Source organism: Pongo abelii, chromosome X (genome assembly GCF_028885655.2).
Source record: "Pongo abelii isolate AG06213 chromosome X, NHGRI_mPonAbe1-v2.0_pri, whole genome shotgun sequence".
Lineage (NCBI taxonomy): Eukaryota > Metazoa > Chordata > Mammalia > Primates > Hominidae > Pongo > Pongo abelii.
In genome coordinates this window covers 160,122,892-160,140,455 of record NC_072008.2, presented here as the reverse complement: position 1 = coordinate 160,140,455, position 17,564 = coordinate 160,122,892, and the positions used below count along the sequence as shown (strand labels likewise).

General features: G+C 57.7%; 1 protein-coding gene across 3 annotated transcripts in view; it reads right to left on the bottom strand.

Moving 5' to 3' along the window:
* ATP2B3 (ATPase plasma membrane Ca2+ transporting 3) overlaps positions 1 to 17,564 on the bottom strand; it is a 44,527-nt gene that overhangs the window by 11,572 nt on the left and 15,391 nt on the right. For 2 of the 3 annotated variants that reach the window (XM_024240659.2, XM_024240656.2), the window contains exons 11-19: positions 15,778 to 16,012; positions 12,784 to 12,963; positions 12,595 to 12,682; positions 12,031 to 12,137; positions 10,749 to 10,940; positions 9,114 to 9,327; positions 8,165 to 8,376; positions 6,830 to 6,937; positions 4,011 to 4,193 (exon numbers count right to left, since the gene is read on the bottom strand). In XM_024240659.2, the coding sequence (XP_024096427.2) occupies positions 4,011 to 4,193; positions 6,830 to 6,937; positions 8,165 to 8,376; positions 9,114 to 9,327; positions 10,749 to 10,940; positions 12,031 to 12,137; positions 12,595 to 12,682; positions 12,784 to 12,963; positions 15,778 to 16,012 (1,519 nt within the window). Of the gene's footprint in view, positions 1 to 2,741; positions 3,297 to 4,010; positions 4,194 to 6,829; positions 6,938 to 8,164; positions 8,377 to 9,113; positions 9,328 to 10,748; positions 10,941 to 12,030; positions 12,138 to 12,594; positions 12,683 to 12,783; positions 12,964 to 15,777; positions 16,013 to 17,564 lie in introns of those variants that run through there. The other variant, XM_054545219.2, reaches the window with a different exon arrangement.

Below are 17,564 nucleotides of genomic sequence, written 5' to 3'. Positions count from 1 at the left end.
TGACTGGGCAGGGGGCGCCCCCTCGAAACCTCAGCAGAAGAATGGACCTAGCGGAGGAGGGGGTTTTCCCACCGACTGGCAGCCATGGCTTCGCTTTGTCCCCACTCTTACAGCTTCCTACAAATTGAAGGGGAAGCGAGGCTGGGGAAACTGAGGCCCGCAGGAGGGCCTTGACCCAGTGTCTTTGGATTTCCTGACCTGCCCTTGGCTGGGATGGGGACTCATGTCCATCTCACTGGAGATGATGTGAACAGCAACGCCAGTGTGTGCATCTGGAGCCCAAAGCTACCTGCTCCAGCCCGAGCCCTGCAGTGCTATGTGGCGGCCACCAGGTTCACTGGGTGTCTTGAAACCGGCCAGGGCTTCGCGGAAGAAGGCAGCTTGAGTGTTCAGACTCCCCCTGCACCAGCCAAAATGAGGATGTACGCCACTTCAGCCCTTGACGCGCTGTGGAAAGGACTTCTCCTTCTTCTCAGCCTGCCCAGTCCCCTTCTGCCCAGCACATCCCACTCGCTTGCTTGTCACAAGGGGAACCTCGTGGCACTTGCTGCGACCGTGAGGAACGCATACTGAGTGTGTCAGCGCACGGAAGGAGGATGGTGGATGTGATGGCGTCGCGGTGGCTTGCAGTGGGGGTCTCCTGTCTAGATGCAGGAGAGAACTCTCGCTGCGGCAAAAGTGATGAGGGATAGGAAAGATGCCTTTCCTGCCTCAGATTTGCATTGGTCTGGCCTGGCTACAGATGGTGTCCCAGTGGGAGAGCCACATCAGTGACAATACCACAGTCGCCACCACCCCATACCTGGAAGCCCAAGAGCTGAGCCAGAAGCAAGGCCCAGTTGCTGACGAAGCTTCTCTTTGCGTTATAATGGGATGCAAAAAAGACAGACCGAGTCATGAGCGCTTCAAAAAGCTACATGTTCTGGGTTTGAAGGACTCTTTTATTCTGGAATGACACCCTGTCCATCTGGCGCGTTCATATGTTAGTATGGAACCATGGTGCGAGCAGGTTACAAAATGCCTTCACTTAGCAACAGAAAAGCTTGTGCCAGCCTCCAAAATCTGGGGAGCGATTTTGTGGTTCCCAAAATGCAGAAACCTGGGGCCAGCTGCCTAGGAAATGTTTTTCTTGGCTTGGGGCATACGTACAACCTGACGGGCTTCTCTCAAGCTTTAGCTCCATTTTTCAAGCAGGTATTTCGAATCAAAGAGAGCAGATGCTCTTACATAGCTGGCTAAAAGAACCGACTGGTTCAGCATTCCTGAGTAACATGGTGAGCTGGATGTGACAAAGTCAAAGCGAAAAGCCATGGGGGTCAGGAGCCCGTGGAAGAGTCGGATCGGCTGTGCCAAGGGGAAGGAGTGCACCCTGTTTCCTCATAGGTAAAGCAGGGGACTCAGCAGCCTGTGTCTCTGTGAGCACCGACAATTGGAACAGACTGGAACTCTAAGACTCTAACCGATGGGACTCGCTTCTACTAGCCAGGCTGCAGCGGCCCCCACATAGAGAGGACACGAGACACACAGGTGGCCAGGGTACCACTGACACCACTGATGCTGCAGGTCAGGGCAGGGCTGTTGTCTCAGCTGCCGGAAAACCTAACGTCGCCTTCGGCTGCGGCGGCAGGAGTGAAGTGGGCCGCTGAGGGGCAAGGTCCTGCTGTCCTCACCCCCCACCCCAGGCTTGGGCAGCTTTGGGCTCTGTAGCACAACAGGGGCACGATAGATAAGAGCCCATCTGGGGGCAGCTGGGGGGCTCATAGGCATGGTCTCATAGAAGGCACAGTTGGGCTGCTAGGAGGGCACTGGGGGAGATGTGAGTGCTGCTTCTAACATTTGATGTGTTTAAGATTTAGCGCAGAAATATTTATTGCAGGGAACGAGAACAGACTATCTGTGCTGCACTCCTGGCCTGTCCGGGCATTGTGCTTGAGGCAGTAGCCCCTGCATGTGGGAGGGGAGACGCAGGCCATCTGGCGACAAAGCCTGCTCCCCTTCCTCACCGGGGCTCTCTGTGTTCTGGCCAGGCCAGGGCATAGGTGACAGTGTTCAGAGTCCAGACCTAACACATCCTTCCCAGGCTACACTGTGTTAGGTGCCTAGGATGCCAGCCTCGTCTCCTGGTTCTCAGCTGGAGAGGCCCCTTGGACCCCGGGGGGCTCTTGAAATGTGGAGTTCTTTGTTGCCCCTTGACCTAGCCCTGCATGATCGTGGTCTCTGGGGATTCTGTAGCTCTGGAAAGTTTTGCAAGGAGCCCGTGGTGAGAGTGAGAGGAGTCAAAGAGGGCTTTGTAAGCATGAGTGCCCAGGGGACGCAGCAGGAGTTGGGGAGGTGCAGTGGCACAGGCGGGCAGAGGGCATGATTGGAAAGGCAGCCGGGGGTGCAGGGGTGCAGGAAGGTTGGGGTGACACCAAGAGGCAGGGGCTTGAAGGCCATGGTCGGGAGCGTGGACTTCATCCTTAGGACAATGGAGAGAGGCTCCACCAGTCCCACCGCAGAGGGTGGTGTTGGAGGGGCTGAGCTGAGCCAAGGCAAGCAAAGGAGGCTGAGGCCCGGGGAGTGGGGTTGCCCTGAGGCTGGGTCCCTTGAGACTCGGCCCTTGAGACCACTGGGAGGGAACACAGGACCCAGGGCACCGAGAACAGCTTTGTGCAAGTTGCATGGATGATTCTTTGGGACAAGCCCTTGGTGATGTGTGACAGACCCTGGGAAGGGGTGTGGCCTCAGGCCCCGCCTATTCCCGCTTGAGCTGGGGCTGGTGGCTTAGGCGGGCCCTGGCTCCGCAGCCAAGTGTGCAGTGGTGTCCTTACTCTGGCAGGACCTCAGGGAGGAGGGTCAGTCGCTCCATGTCAGGGGCATTGCAACTGGGGATCCTGGACAGGGCCTGGAGGGGCAGGGAGTGATGGCTGTGACCTGAGAGACGGTGGCCCAGGCCTTGCAGAAGGAGGTGGAGTGTGAAGCATGCTGGGTGGCCCTCTGGAGGCTGCTGGGGGAGGGGCAGGCCATGAAGGAGAGGCTGCAGGGGCTGCGGTGGGAGAGGGGCCAGGCCGCAGGTGGGGTTCCCATGGGCCCTTTCTTCCTCCCCGGCCGGGATTTTCAGCACTCAAGGGCCACAGCAGGGTGGGGCGAGGGCTGAGCAGGAGGTGGGGGTGCCAGGCGGGTGAGGACAGCAAGTCTCCAGGCAGTGCCCACAGCAGGCAGGAACGATGCAGGGACAGCCCGACCCCACGAGCCGGAAGGGAGCCTTGCAGACCTAGGCGAGCGCCGTTTCTGGGGAGTGGCGGGCACAGGCCAGGCTGTAGTGGGATCATAAGAGAGTTCCAGGCAGGGGTGTGGAGACACAGCGAGTCTGGAGCATCCTGGCAAAACTGTTGGCCGGGAGGAGATGGGAACAAGGGAGCATGGTAGCTCTGGCAAGCGCCTGATACTGGCGGCAGTGGTGGCCATCTGACTTCAGAGAGGAACACAGCTGATGCCCTTGGTCTCGGCCGGCCCCAACCCTTGGTGATTTGGATGACCAGAAAGGACCAACTCGGTGGCCAGAGTTCACTTCCCAAATGAAGTCTCCCCATCGCATTTACAGTGTCATCCAGTGAAACTTGAGCTCGCTGGTGGCTGTTTGAAATGGGCCTGTCTTCCCAATAATGTCACTTTCCTATGACCTGGGGCCGTTCCCACCAAGTAAAGCGAGCCCCAGCAGTGATGAGGACAGTGCTGGCCTGTGCCTCTGAGAGAGCCATTAGTCACCCACACACACCTTTAGCTACAGGGGATGCCTGGGCTCTGAAGGAGCTGTCAGGGAGAGGCGACCTCAGTGCCACAGCCATCAGCGGGCACACCCCGGAATGGCAAAGGGGACACTGGCAGCTGCTTTTGTGACCTTGACAGCAAGACCAAAGGGTTTCCCTGTGGGTGTCGGGTGCAGACGGCCGGCTCTCAGCTGCTGCTGGCCAGCTTGCCTCTACCCTTTCGGGGTGGAAGGGCCAGGGCGAGAGCGAGGCGGGGCTTACCTGCGTCTGAATCCGGTTCAGGCCCCGGAACCAGAGGATCTGGCCCCTGCGGAGCTCCCGCTCGGCGTGGTCGATCTCTTCCTCGCCTTCGGCCAGCTCCTCGTCAGTCATCTCGTCCTTCCCGGGCCCGTGCCCGGCTTCCTTCAGGCACTTGAGCTGGCTGGTGGGGATGGTGGCAATGACCTGGGGGAGCCACACGGAAGTGGCCGTGAGAGCTGGGCTGAGCAGCATCTGCCTGGCGTAAGGTCCCTCTCCAGAGGGAGACGCCGGCCTCCTTCTTCCAAAGGATGTCATTTGTTTTTGTGACTAAGCAAAGGGAGTAAAGCTAGAGCAGTCCCCCCGGGAACTGGCAGCCCTTGGAGAACTGGCATAGTGTTCCCCCGGGGGGCTGAGATGCATTTTCAGGAGTACGTGGAGCTCTGGGCCAGCCTCCAGGACTTCGAGAAAGCAAGTGTCTGTTGTCTAAGCCTCCCAGCCTATGGTATTTTGCTATGGCAGTCAGAGCTGATGAAGACAGAGATAAGCGGATCCTCCATGGAGCTCCATTCAGCCAAAGGTCCCGGGGAGTGGCCCGAGTGGAACGCTGTGCAGCAAGGGCTCCTGGGAGGGATCGCTAAGCCCCTGGAACATCCTGCTTGAGAGCAGCATGGCTCACTGGGGCAGGGGGCTGGGGACCGTGCCCCGTAGTCTACACTAACAGCTGGACCTCCAGAGGGCTGGAGACGGAGGCCAGCCACGTGACCACAGCATGGCTCTGTGAACCACCGCAAGAAAAGCCCTGGACACCGGGGCCTGGGTGAGCTGCCCTGGTTGACAATACTCCCTGCATGTTGCTCCACACCGTTGCCGGGAGACACAGGTGCTGTTTGCGCAACTCCCCTGGGAGAGGACAGCTGGAGCTCTGGCCTAGTCTCTCCTGGAGAGGGCATCTCCCGGAGGAACACCAGCCTAGAGAAGACCTGTGCATTGGGGGCTAGGGAGGGTGGGAGGTGACAAGGAGGGTGACAGCTGGAAAGGGTGACTGGATAAGGAGCCTGGCAGGAGTAAAGAGAGGGCATGGCTTTGCATATTGTAGGCCACTGGGAAGTGGGGGGAACAGTCTAGAAGGACGCAGGGGAAGCCACAGAAAGGGATGATGGGCATCTGGAGTTCTAGAACAAGACGTCTCGTCTGTCTTGTGTGTCTATGCCAGTGTATTTGTCGAATGTGGCCAGGAGGGGACTTGAGGACTGGTTCACAGAGATTCCCTTCTATTCGTTTTTCACTTGAACCTGTTTTATCTTTGTAACTGAACAAGGTTAAAAATGAAAAGGACAACCCAGTAGCCCTGAGAGGCCGAGCTACAGGCTGGTGCCACATTCCTGGGGGGACCAGAAGGCCAGTGGCCTGGGAGCTTGAAGAGCAAGAAGAGGGCTTGGCACCCCTCTGGGCTGTGGTTAGAGTCCAGGTTTCGGGAAGTGAAGGGACTCCATGGAGCAACCAGGTTCAAGTGTGATTGGGAGGTGAGGTGCAGTAGCAGAGGGAAAGGAGAATTCTGAAAATGAAACAGAGGAACTGGGTGGGCTGTCCCCGAGGACACTAATGCTGGGGCCAGCAAGAAGGCCGGCACAGAGATCAAGAAACAAAAGCCAGGCCGAGCGTGGTGGCTCATGCCTGTAATCCCAGCACTTTGGGAGGCTGAGGCAGGCAGATCACTTGAGGTCAGGAGTTCAAGACCAGCCTGGGCAACATGGCACAACACATCTCTACAAAAAATACAAAACTTAGCCTGGTGTGGTGGCATGTGCCAGTGGTCCCAGCTGCTTGGGAGGCTGAGATAGGAGGATCACTTGAGCCTGGGAGTTCGAGGCTACAGTGAGCTGTGATTGTACCACTGCACTCCACATTGGGCAACAGAACAAGACCCTGTCTCAAAAAAAAAAAAAAGAAAAAAAAAAAAAGGAAAAGCCAGAGTGCTATGGACTGAACTGTGCTCTCCAGTTCATGTGTTGAAGTCCTAGTGCCCAGTGTGGCTGGATTTGGAGTAAGGAAGTGATCAAGGTTAGATGAGGTCACCAAGGTGGGGCCCTGATCCTACTGCATTAATGCTCCTAGGAGAGGAGACACCAGAGACCTTGCGTGAGCACAGAGTGAGGAGGCGGCTGTCTGCAAGCCAGGAAGGAGCCCTCACCAGGAACTGGCCCCGCTGGCTCCCTGGCTTCGGATATCCAGCCTCCGGGACTTCGAGAAAGTAAGTGTCTGTTGTCTAAGCCTCCCAGTCTATGGTATTTTGCTATGGCAGTCGGAGCTGATGAAGACAGAGATAAGCGGATCCTAAATACCCAGGCTGTTTCTTCCTGATCTAATTGTGGGGTCCTAGAAACCTCCCAGTGTGCAGCTTCAGCTGCAGGCCCACAGAGCTCGATGTGGGACTCTCTGTCCTTTCCATCAGGTCAAAATATTTCCTAATTTCTCTGGAGACTTTCTTTTCGCCCCATGGATTATTGATCAGGGTGCTGTTTGATTGCTTTAAAATATGTGGGGATTTCCCAAGCTACCCACCCAGTTTGAAGGGGCAATTTTTGGCTCTTATCATAGAAAGGGGAGCTGTGGGCAGTTTTCCTGGGCCCTGTCACATCCCAGCCGTGTTCTTTTGCATTCTTTTGCTGACACCTTCCCTTGTGGCCTGTCCCTGGGTCCTGGTGTGTCACAGGCCTGAGCCCTCAGTGTGCTTCCTAGGGTGTGGACCCCAAGGCTCTGAAGCAGGGTTAGGGCAAGTGGGCCCATTACAGAAGCTGTCTGCAGGGCAGTCTGAAATGAGGGGCAGGGCTGTCACTCACCTGTCCCCAGACCAGCTCCCCAACACCAACAAACAGGCACCAGAGCCACTGTTCCGTGGATAGTGGGGAGCAGCTGAAGGGCTTCCCGCCGAACTGGACGATGACAATCTGCGAAGGGCAAGTGGGAGAGAGGCAGGTCCAGCCGCGGCTCCTGAGCCACCCTTGTCCTCCAGCCCCTTGAAGGCCCAGCCACCCTGGTTGGTTCCCCCAGTTGCACGGGCTGCTCCTTGCGAGAGGACCACAAGGCCGGGGTGCGATGACAGAGCAGTGCATGGCCCCCACCTCCCCTGGGTGCCAGGCACCTACTGACTCCAGCCTCGGAGTGGGGCCCAGCTCCACTGACCATGCTCCTATTTTCAGCAAGACAGAGGCTGTGACACCCACTCTGCGGGCACGCTGGACACGCCTCATTCTGGAGGACCCTAGAACCTGCCGGGTTCACCTTGTCTTGGCCTCCTGCCTCCTCGGGAGGCATCCAATTCGCAGGGGCAAGCTGTCCAAATGCAAACTGACCCCGTCCTCTGTTGGACTGTCACATTCCGGGCCACTATCCCCTTGCGCTCATTGCCCAGGACCAGGTACCAGACAGCCAGGGAGCACCCCTATGCCCTAGAACCGCTGCAATGACGCAGCCTAGCCAGTCCTGAGCCTACCAGCCCTGCCTCACCCGCTCCTCCCCGAGGGAACCACAGCTCTCACACCCCACCTCCTGCCTGGCGCTCTCCCATGTGGGCCCCTATGGTGTGGCATGTGCCCTCCTCCTGGGGTCTGTGAGTCATAAACTGTCTTTCAGTGGCAAGTGTCTCTTGACCTGTTGGCCTTACTGTACCTCAATTTTTCTACAAATACACTATATTTTAGAACACTTAGCCCCTCCTAGACAGTGGGGCTAACCAGCCTGTCCAAAGCACTGTGGGAAGCAGAGGTTAGTGTGTCAGCACTGGGCACAGAGGGCATCTCCAAAAGAAACTTCTGGAGTTATGGCAGCCTCATGCCAAGGAATTAAGTGCTAGAAATGAGAATGGCAGACCTAGAGGAAGCCAGGGAGGACTCCTTCCAGCATCTGTGAGAAAACTTAGTTCTGATGAAGGCTCACGAAACCCTTCTGGAAGCCAGCGCGCTAACCTAGGGCAAGGCCAGCAACGTTTGGAAGATGAAGAAGGCCCTCGCCGACATGCAGAGAGGACAGGGGCTACAGGAAAGCCAGGTGGGGTGGGGCTCCTTCTGAGAGTGGAGGTGGGGAGGCCAGTATTAGGGGTGGACGTGGGGTCTTGAAACCCACCACCTCCACTTTTTGCAAGTGTCAGAGGCCAAGAGTGGAGCCGCCCCTCCTACCTGAATCCCGAAAGTGCCCAAAACGATGGTGCAGAAGATGGGGTTGCTGAAGATGCCGTCGAACACGTTCCTCTCGCCGTGGATCTTGCGGGCGTTGATCTCGTTAAAGAGCTGCATCATGACGAAGGTGTTGAAGATGATGGTGTAGTGCTCTGAGGGTGGTGAGTGCAGCGGCGCGTTCCTCCCGCTGTCGATGTCGAAGAAGAGCTCCCCTGGAAAGCAACATTCCCCACTCACGCACAGTCATCTCAGCGCATGATGCATTACTCAGGAGCGAGACTGCGGTGTGTAGCTCCCGAGATGGGTCCCTTGTCCCAGGGGACGGCCACTTCTGGCTCACAGCCAAGGCCCAAGGCAGCCACACCCACCCCAGGCTCAACCAACCAGAGTCCTGAGACCCCTCTGGGCCAGGGGCCAGACCCTGAGCCTGAGGGCAGGAAGGAAGGGATTAAGAAGGGATGTTCTTAATGCAATGCTGGCTTTCCTCAGACGCCCTCTTCCTCTTCCTCTCTCTTGCGGTCACCCCCCACCCACCTCACAGCTTCCAGCACAGCACCCCGGTCACTCCACAGTAGCAATCTTCACAGGGTAAATGAGGGCTGTTCTGTTCCTAGGGTTACCGTGGCCACTCTGGGGCTGGGTAGAAGCTGCCTACTCTACACAGCTACACAGCCGTGGGCAGGATGTCAAGACATGAACTGTTTCTCAGCTGCTCAGGGGCCTGGGAGGAGAGGCTGAGAAAGAGCTGCAGGCCACCGGCAGGCCTGGCTGCAGGGTTGTTAGCCTGGCCCATCTGCTCCTTCCCCCGTGTGCTGTCCAGTCAAGAACTGCAGCGTCCCAACCCGTACTGGCTGCGGAGACACAGGTGGAGGCACACCAGATAGAATCTGAGCCCGAGGTGGTGGCAACAGTGTCCCGAAGGCCTCCCGGGTGCCCCTGGCCAGCCTACCGACAAACAGCAGGGTGAAGATGATGGCGAGCTGGTACACGGCGTGGCCCAGAATGTTCTTCATCATGGTGCGGGAGATGAGGGGCTTGTCGCGGCCGTACGGCTTCCGCAGCAGCAGCGACTCCGTGGGTGGCTCCGTCGCCAGGGCCAGAGAGGCAAACGTGTCCATGATCAAGTTCACCCACAACATCTGCACGGCTTTGAGAGGAGAGTCCTACGGAGAGGAGGCAGTCACCTTTCCATGGGCTGCCTGCCCGGGAAGGTTGGGGGTGGAGACCCAGTAGCTCCTGGGGGCTCCTCATGGGGTCCACATCACCAGGATTTCATGCCCATGAAAACAGACATCTCCATCCCTACATCGCCTTTACGCTAGCGGGGCGTTTTCTTTGGGCTGTCACGTGCCCGCCTCCCTTCTCTCACCTGGCAGCAGGTGTGCTCCAAATCCCTCGCCGGAGGTGAAAAACCCCAGACCACAAAACAGCCCGACGATGGGGTCTGCCATCTGGGGCAACAGAGTGAGGGCTGCTCTCCTTGTCTCCTGCACCTCAGGGGCAGGAGGAGGCAGAAACTCTGAACTGGACTTTCCTTCTCAGCTCCTCTGAGTTGTTGGTTAAAAATCAGCCTCACAGAAGCCAGACACACAAGGCCACGTACTGTCTGATTCCATTCATAGGAAACTTCCAGAACTGACAAATCCATAGAGAGAGAAAGCAGATGAGTGGGTGCCAGGGGCTGGGGTTTGGGGAGTAGAGAGTGACTGCTCACGGGGTCTGGGTGTCCTTCTGGGGTGATGAGAGTGTTCTGGGAATAGACAGTGGAGGGATATAAACCTCTGAGTTATGTACTTTCAAAAGGTTAAAATGGTTCTGGTGAAGTTTGTTATGTGATTTTTATGTCAATTAAAAAAATTGTTTTGAAAAGACCAAGTTGATCAGCAGGCAATTTAAGTCCCTGTCAGCAACAAACAGTTATTTATTTGCACCCCCTTTCTAAGGGGGGGGCGAAGAAAATCTGGACACTCACCAATGGGGAAAACGGGACTCTTGAGAAAGGGTTCCCATGGGACGCATAGCCCACGCAGAAACTCATACACAGATGCTCCTGGCAGCACCATTCACAAGAGCCAAAAAGTGGGAACGAGCCATGTGTCCATCAGGACAGACAGACATAATGTGGCAGTCTGTGCCGTGGAGTGTTATGAGGCCATGAAAAGGCCGAAAGTCCTGCTACGGTGTGTGTGAGCCTGAAAACACGGTGCTAAGCGAGATGCCAGACACAAGAGGCCACATATTATTTGATCCCATAGGAATGAAATGTCCGGAACAGGCAAATCCATAGACTCAGGAAGCCTGTGAGTGGCTGCCGGGGGCTGGGATGTTTGGGGGAGAAATGGGGAAATGACTGCTCAAGAGCACAGGGTTTCTTTTTAAGATGATGACAATCTTCTGGAACTAGATAGAGCCAATGGTTGCACAACGTGGTGAATGTCCTAAAAATTCGAGTGCTGAATTATGTACTGGAAAATGGTGAATTTTTGGCATGTGAATTTGATCTCAATTAAAATAATCTGCAGCAAAGAAAACAAAACCCTCACTCTCACAATCTGGCCCTCAGGCCTGAGCCCGGGTGTCCCACCTGAGTAATGCAGGCGCCTGTGAAGGCCACGATCACGGCCACCACATTGACCGTCAGTTGAAACTGCAGGAACTTGGAGATGCTGTCATAGACGTTACGGCCCCACATCACTGCCTTGACGATGCTGGTGAAGTTGTCATCGGTCAGGATGATGTCGGAGGCCTCCTTGGCCACGTCGGTCCCTGCGATGCCCTGGGGGGGTGACACACACACTCACACACACAGAATGTTTGTGGGGGCCCCTTCCCCAGCCCCCCTTGATCACCTGGCCCGCCTGGGCTGGCTCCTTGCTCTCCCCTTCTGAATAACATCCCACCCCGCCTCCCAAAACCAAGAACAACACTGTTTTTTTTTGTTTTTTTATGCAACACATTCTTGTACTACAAACAGTAAGTTGTCACGTGTCACGGTGAGGGGGGGCTTTGCTCATAAACACAGAGGGTGCTGATGACATGGCATCAACACAGCTTTACACATAAAGCCCAGCTGCCACCATGTGGCCACCAAGCAGCGTGGTCTGTTCTTACCACTCCAGAGAGGCTTGCTGGCTAAGGAGCCCTGGGAAGTCCTGCGTGGGGACACCCTGGGCGGGCCGGGTCTTTGCAGAGGAGTCCCTGTCCCATGGAGGCGCAGCTGCAGCTGTGCCAAGCTGCGCAGTCCTCTCCTCTGCCCCAAGCCTGGCCCTGTGAGAGCTGCCACCTCTTGAAGCTTGGGCTGGAGCTCCCTTCTGGGCTACGGGTGCTGGGAAGGACTGGGCTGGGTTCCCCGGGTGACACTCCTTTTTGGTAGGGCAGGGAGAGGGGCTCGCCAGGTTGTTGCGTTCAGTGGCTGTGGGGCCACTGAGGGGCCGCAACCAGCCGTGTGGGTGGTGTCTTCAGGGCTACCCTGCTCAGTGGGTGAGCAACGGGAAGGAAGTGCGGAGGAAGAGCACATCTGGGGACTCTGCTCACCTCATCTGGGGCTGAGAGTCCATTTAGAGAGGACAGGGGGTGGGCAATGCCATCAGTGATGAGCCCCCACCCCCCCCATTCCCCTTCCTCTCCACAGTATGTCTGGGGCCCACTGTCACCTTGGGCATCACAGCAGATGCCTTTAACCACATGTCCCCTGACTGGCAGAGCCCACGCAGGCCCAAGTGGCCAGGATGTGAAAGAAAGACCCTTCAGGCACTCTGTAACCTGCCCCAACACTGGCTCCCACTTCCTGGTACAAAGCTAATGTCCATGGGACAGACGCAGGCCCCATCTGCCGTGGTGAGCTGGGCGGGCACCAGGTGGCTTACCATGGCGAAGCCCACGTCTGCCTTCTTGAGGGCCGGCCCATCGTTGGTGCCATCCCCTGTCACAGCCACCACCTGCCGCTGCTCGCCAGTGGTGCTGTCGATAATCCCTGGAAGACAGATCAGGGCAGGGCAGGGCTGGGGCCATCTGTCACCACAACCCTGTGTAGCCCTGCCCAGGGAGCTATGGGGGTAGGTTGGCTGTGAAAACCCTTTGGGATTACCCCGTCCTGACTGTCCCAATTATCTGTGCTCCCCGTCACCTGGATCATCTTCCAGGGTGGGAAGATAGGGATCTGGTCAGGGCCTGGGGACACAATCCTGGGTCCCTGGCTCTAGACCCACTGCTTCTAGAGACTCACTGTGTGACTTGGAGTGAGTCACTGGCCCTCCCCGAACCCTGGTTTCCTCATGGGCCCCTGCCCTGCTGCTCTGGGCTAATGGGACAAATGGACCCGGCTTCCTAGGCAGGCCCTGGGGACCTGTTTGGGAACCTGGCTTTTGGTGTCAGGAAGCAGACAACCTCGGGCTGGCCACCCCAGGAAAGGGGTGTGGGAGCTTGGCTACCTTTGACCAGTGTGTGCTTGTCGGTGGGAGACGACCGGGCCAGCACCCTCAGCTTGGGCCACACCTTGTCCAGCCGCTCCTGTTCTATCTGGGGAGGGGAAGCACAAGGATGCTGCAGAGCTAGGGCGGGCACGCAGGGGGCTGGGGGAGGAGAAGGGGGATCTGGGGTGGCAGACAGCCGGGTGCTACCTCGCCTTTCTCATTGCGGATCCGCCGGTTGAACTCCTTCCCTTCTAGGCACAGGAAGTCCTCCCCGGGCTGGATGATGCCACATTTGGCTGCGATGGCCCGGGCCGTGTTGATGTTGTCCCCAGTCACCATGCGGACTGTGATGCCAGCACGCTGGCATTTTCGGATAGCTTCAGGGACCTAGAAGACACGAGAGGTGGGTGGGGCCATCGAGGCAAGACGTATTTTGGGTTGAGGCAGTACCCCTTCCTCCATCAGATCTGCAGGTGGCCCAAGGTCCGCCAGAGGTGACAGTAAAGCCATCCGATTCACGTGCTCAGAACACTTATGTTAGCCTACAGCTGGGCAAAAGCATTGAACACAAAGCCTACTGTGGAAAACAGTGCTGATTATCTCATGTAACTCATTGAATACTGCACTGAAAGGGAAAAACAGAATGGTTGTATGGGACTCGAAGTAAAGTTTCTGCTGAATGTGCATCACCTTTGCACCAAGTTAAAAAATTGTTAAAAGTTGGGGACCACCTGCATCATATTAGATTCTGGAGAAAGAGAAAGAGGTTCCCCAGTGCTGAGTAGAAAGCGAACAGCCTGCAAGGGGTTGAGAGCGGGAAGCCAGGAGACCGGCCGGGAGGTGGTGGCATTGTCCCAGTGGTGGGGGGACAGGGAAGACAGTTCCCAAATGAAGAGGTATGTGGCTCTTCAGGCTCGGGGACAGAGAGACAGGGTCAGGCAGCTGATGCCACTGAGGTGGACGGGCAGGGGGAGAGGAGGAGCCAGGTTCACAGTCTGGGAACCTGAATGAGGAGGTCAAGCCTAGGCAGTGGGGCTTGTGAGCACCGTCGGGTAAGTGCAGAAGCCTAGGTGTGGCCGAGCCCCCAGGCCTAGGGAGCCTGCGGCGGCGGGGGGGGAGTAGACACGCAGGAGCCGGAGCCAGGCGTAGGGCAGCCGGGAGACACCAGGGGAGGACATTGACCTGGGAGTCCCCGCATCCTGGCGCCCCATGAGGCCATGGGCAGGGGGGCTGTGATCTTTGCCAGGGAGGGACAGCTGGGGACCCCACTCTAAGCTGTGGCAGGGTGATCCAATGGTTCCTGCAGCATATACCACCAACTGGCCTCACTGCCAGCCTCGGGGACACTTCCTACTCTCTGAGGATCTTGGGGTGCTGGATAACAAGATCACGAGCCACAGGAAGACAATTCTCCTTTGAGCCAGTGAATGCCTGTCCCTGAAAAGTCTGGAAGCCACCCCTCTGCTGCCACCAAGTGGCCGTGACGAACCTCAAAACCAGCAGCTGCGAACCCAGGCCTCCTGCCTCCTCAGGCCCAGTGTGTGTAGCCCAGTTCTTTCCCCATGGCCCCAAAGGGCCAGGCCAGGCTGTCCTTTCTCGCCTGCTCAGCCCTGCTCCCTGCCTTCTCCCCAAGGCCCCACAGCACAGCAGCCAGCCAGGTGTCTGGAGAAGTTGCCAGTGCCCCCGGCAGGCCCAGCGCCAGCAGCATCAATACCACTGCAGCCACAGGCTTCCTGTGGCCCCCCAGGGCCCAGCCTCGCGGGCCCTCCTCTGGCTGCAGCCGTGCCGCATCTCCAAGCACCCTGGCAGGTTTCAGTGAGGCCCTTGTGTCCTACTGCCTGTTGCCGGCACCCAGGACTTCGCTGGGCCCTCTGTGCGTCCTCCTCAGCCACCAGCAGGCTGGCCAGTCTTTGTGGGGGTCTGCCCAGACTCCGCAGCCTGGCCCTGTCACTTGGACTCTCTCTCAGCCACTCTCAAGCTGGAAAGGAGCTGTCCCTATTCCCCGGGCCCCTCTGGCAAGATTCCTTCCTCTGCTCCGTGCTTCAGTTGCTCCCTGGTCCAACAGAGGGACTCGATGGCTCCTGAAGGGAAAGGCCTCTAAGCCTGTCCCCAAGTGTGGCCTTGCTTCACCTCACCAGCGCCCTCTCCTCCTGCTCTCCCAGGCTCAGCGGGGCCCGGGACTCATGCCGCTGCCCACCTTTGCGGGGCCCATTTCCCTCGCTGGACTTCTGTCCCCTCTCCTCCGCTACCACCCATTTTCTCCCGGGGCAGGCTCGAGGTGCTCCCTCTCTGGGCGTAGTGACCATGTTCTTCTCGGGGCACAGGCTGCTCTGTTGACATGAGCCATGGCTGGCGTTTAGATGCACTGTCTTTGAATTGAGTGTCTTTGCTACGTCATCCAATACATGAATGCCTGTCTCCCGAAGGAGAGCCCAGAAGCTTCTCCTCCCAGGTTGCACCTCCACCCCCCAGGGTGGCTCCTACAAATATAAGTTCTCAGGGTAATCAGCAGGATCAAAGTGGCCCTGCTTCTGACACAGGTGGGTGCCATGCAGAGGCCCTGGGGAGACAGAGGGGCACCCCATGCCTTGCACTCTCCCTCCGGGGCCGGCCATCCTCCACACTCTCCAGGGTCTGGGATCTTTCAACAACAAAGTGACTTCCCAGTGTCCAGGCCATGGCATCTGCCACGCGGCCCTCGGGGTCCCCTCATCTGGACTCCCCTGGTGGCATCGTCCATATGGAGATATGCTTCTGGGCTCCCTTTCCCGCCAGGACCTTTGCTGTGAGCTCCCCACAGGACGTCCTGACCGTAGAGTGGCCCCAGCCAAACCCTCAACCAATAAGCGCACACCCTGTCCCCCAAACCTGTGTCCCCTCAGGCTTCAGCACCACCTCCAGTCCATTGGTCCTGGGTGGATCAGATCCCAAATGTCGACGGTCTCCCTGCCACTGCCACCTTCTCACCTGGTAGAAGGTGGAGCCTGAGCTGGGCCCATAGGTCAAGCAGGAAGGGCCTTCCAGCAGGCAGGACAGAGCCTTTGTGTGGGTGTCAGGGTGAGAGCACCCAGGACGGGGCTCAAGTGTACTACGGAGGGACCGCAGCAGCTATGTGTGACGGAAGGCCGCCCCTACCAGTTCGGACAAGCTCGGGCAGAGGGCACAGTTACCAGGGCAGCTCACAGAGAAGGTGGTGGCTACCTCGGGCCGCACAGGGTCCTCAATGCCCACGACAGCTATGCAGGTGAGGTCACCCACGACCTCATTCTCGTTGTCCCAGTCGGGCTCCTGGCCTGCAGAGAAGTCCCGGTAGGCGATGCAGATGGTGCGGAGGCCATCGCAAGCCATCGGCTCGATGATCTTCCTCACCATGTCGTCCCGGTCCCGAGGCCGAAAGCCCCGGAGTTCGCCATTGCTATTCAAGATGTTGGTGCACCTAGGCAGGGGGTGGGCAGAGATGAGGCGGAGGTGGGGAGAGAACAACAAGAAACAGCGCTGGTCACACTGGATTGGGGGCTTAGCCAAGGACTGGGGTCCTTATCAGAGAGGAGAGCCCCGTGTGGGAACACAGACACACAGGGAGAAGGGTGTGTGACAACAGGCAGAGATTAGAGAGGGGCAGCTGCAAGCTGAGGAATGCGAGGACTGGCGGCCACCTCCAGAAGCTGGAGGATGCGGGATGCATCCTCTCTGAGATGCTTTGGAGGCGCTTTGGCCCTGCCCACACCCTGCTTTTGGACTTCTGGCCTCCAGAACTGGGGGAGAATCCATTTCTGTTGCTTGAGGGCACCAGGACACTCATGCACTGCTGCAGGCTGAGAGACCGGGAGGGAGGCAGGAGCATGTGGCTCATGGCAGCTCCACCACAGACTTCATGGGGCAAGGGGGTGGAACATGGGCAAAAACTGAAGTCTGTGGACAATCACTATAACCATGTCCAGGCAGCCACAGCCTCAGTAGAGCGCTTATGACTCCGGGAGCTTCTCAAAAGGGACAGGACTTGGGAGGATTCAGGTGGGGGAGGAGGGAGCAAAGGAGCCGAGGGCCACAGAGGCAGGCATGGCGGAAGAAGCCAGTGGGGCTGCGAGTGCCAGGTGCTGCCACTGCACGGGAGGCTGGTGATGAAGGAAATGATCATAACAGAAGCTGTGTGGACGGAGGGCCTCCTACAGATGTGGATTCACCCACGGAACCCTCACACCCCTCCCCAGAGATAAGTATTCTGTGATTTCCATGCCACCGGGGAAACTGAGGCATGGGAGTAGCGGGGAGTAACTGGCTCATTTATGCACAGCCAGCAGAGTGAAGCTGGGCCGGGCCTTTTGTCCGCAGTGCCTCAGTGTCCCTCAGTGCCCACCAAAAAAGAAGCACAGAAAGAGGGCTGAGGCCCCCACACCAGCAGGGATGGCTCCAGGGAGGAGGTGGTCCTGGCCCTGGCGGTGAGCGCTGCACCTGGCAGAGTTCTCGGAGAGCGCTGTGGGTGGGGCGGCCAGGCAGGGTGCACTTGGTGGTCCAGTCCGCTGAACCCAGGAAGGAGGGTGGGCCTGGGCCTTTGGGGAGCCCTGGGCGTCCTGCAGAGGACCTTGCCCTGAGGGACCTGGGACGGCAGTCATGAGGGGCCAGGTCAGTGGGGGACAGAGACGCCAAGGCCAAGGGTGTGGAGTCCGGGAAGGCTGAGTGGGAGTGGGGAAGCCAGGGCATTTGGAGGTGACGCTGTGCACTCTCCCTCACTTTGTTCTAATAGCTTTATTGGGATATAATTCACGCATCACACAGTCCACCCATTTAAAGTAGATAATTCAACGGTTTTTAGTATAGTCACAGAGCTGCACAACCATCACCAGTCTCCAATTCCAGAAAATTTTCATCATCTCTAAGAAAATTTTCATCATCTCTAAGCAACAACAAGAAAATAGATCAACTGGACGTCATCACGATTTAAAACATTTGTGCATCTAAGGACACTATCAAGAGAGTGAAGACAGGCC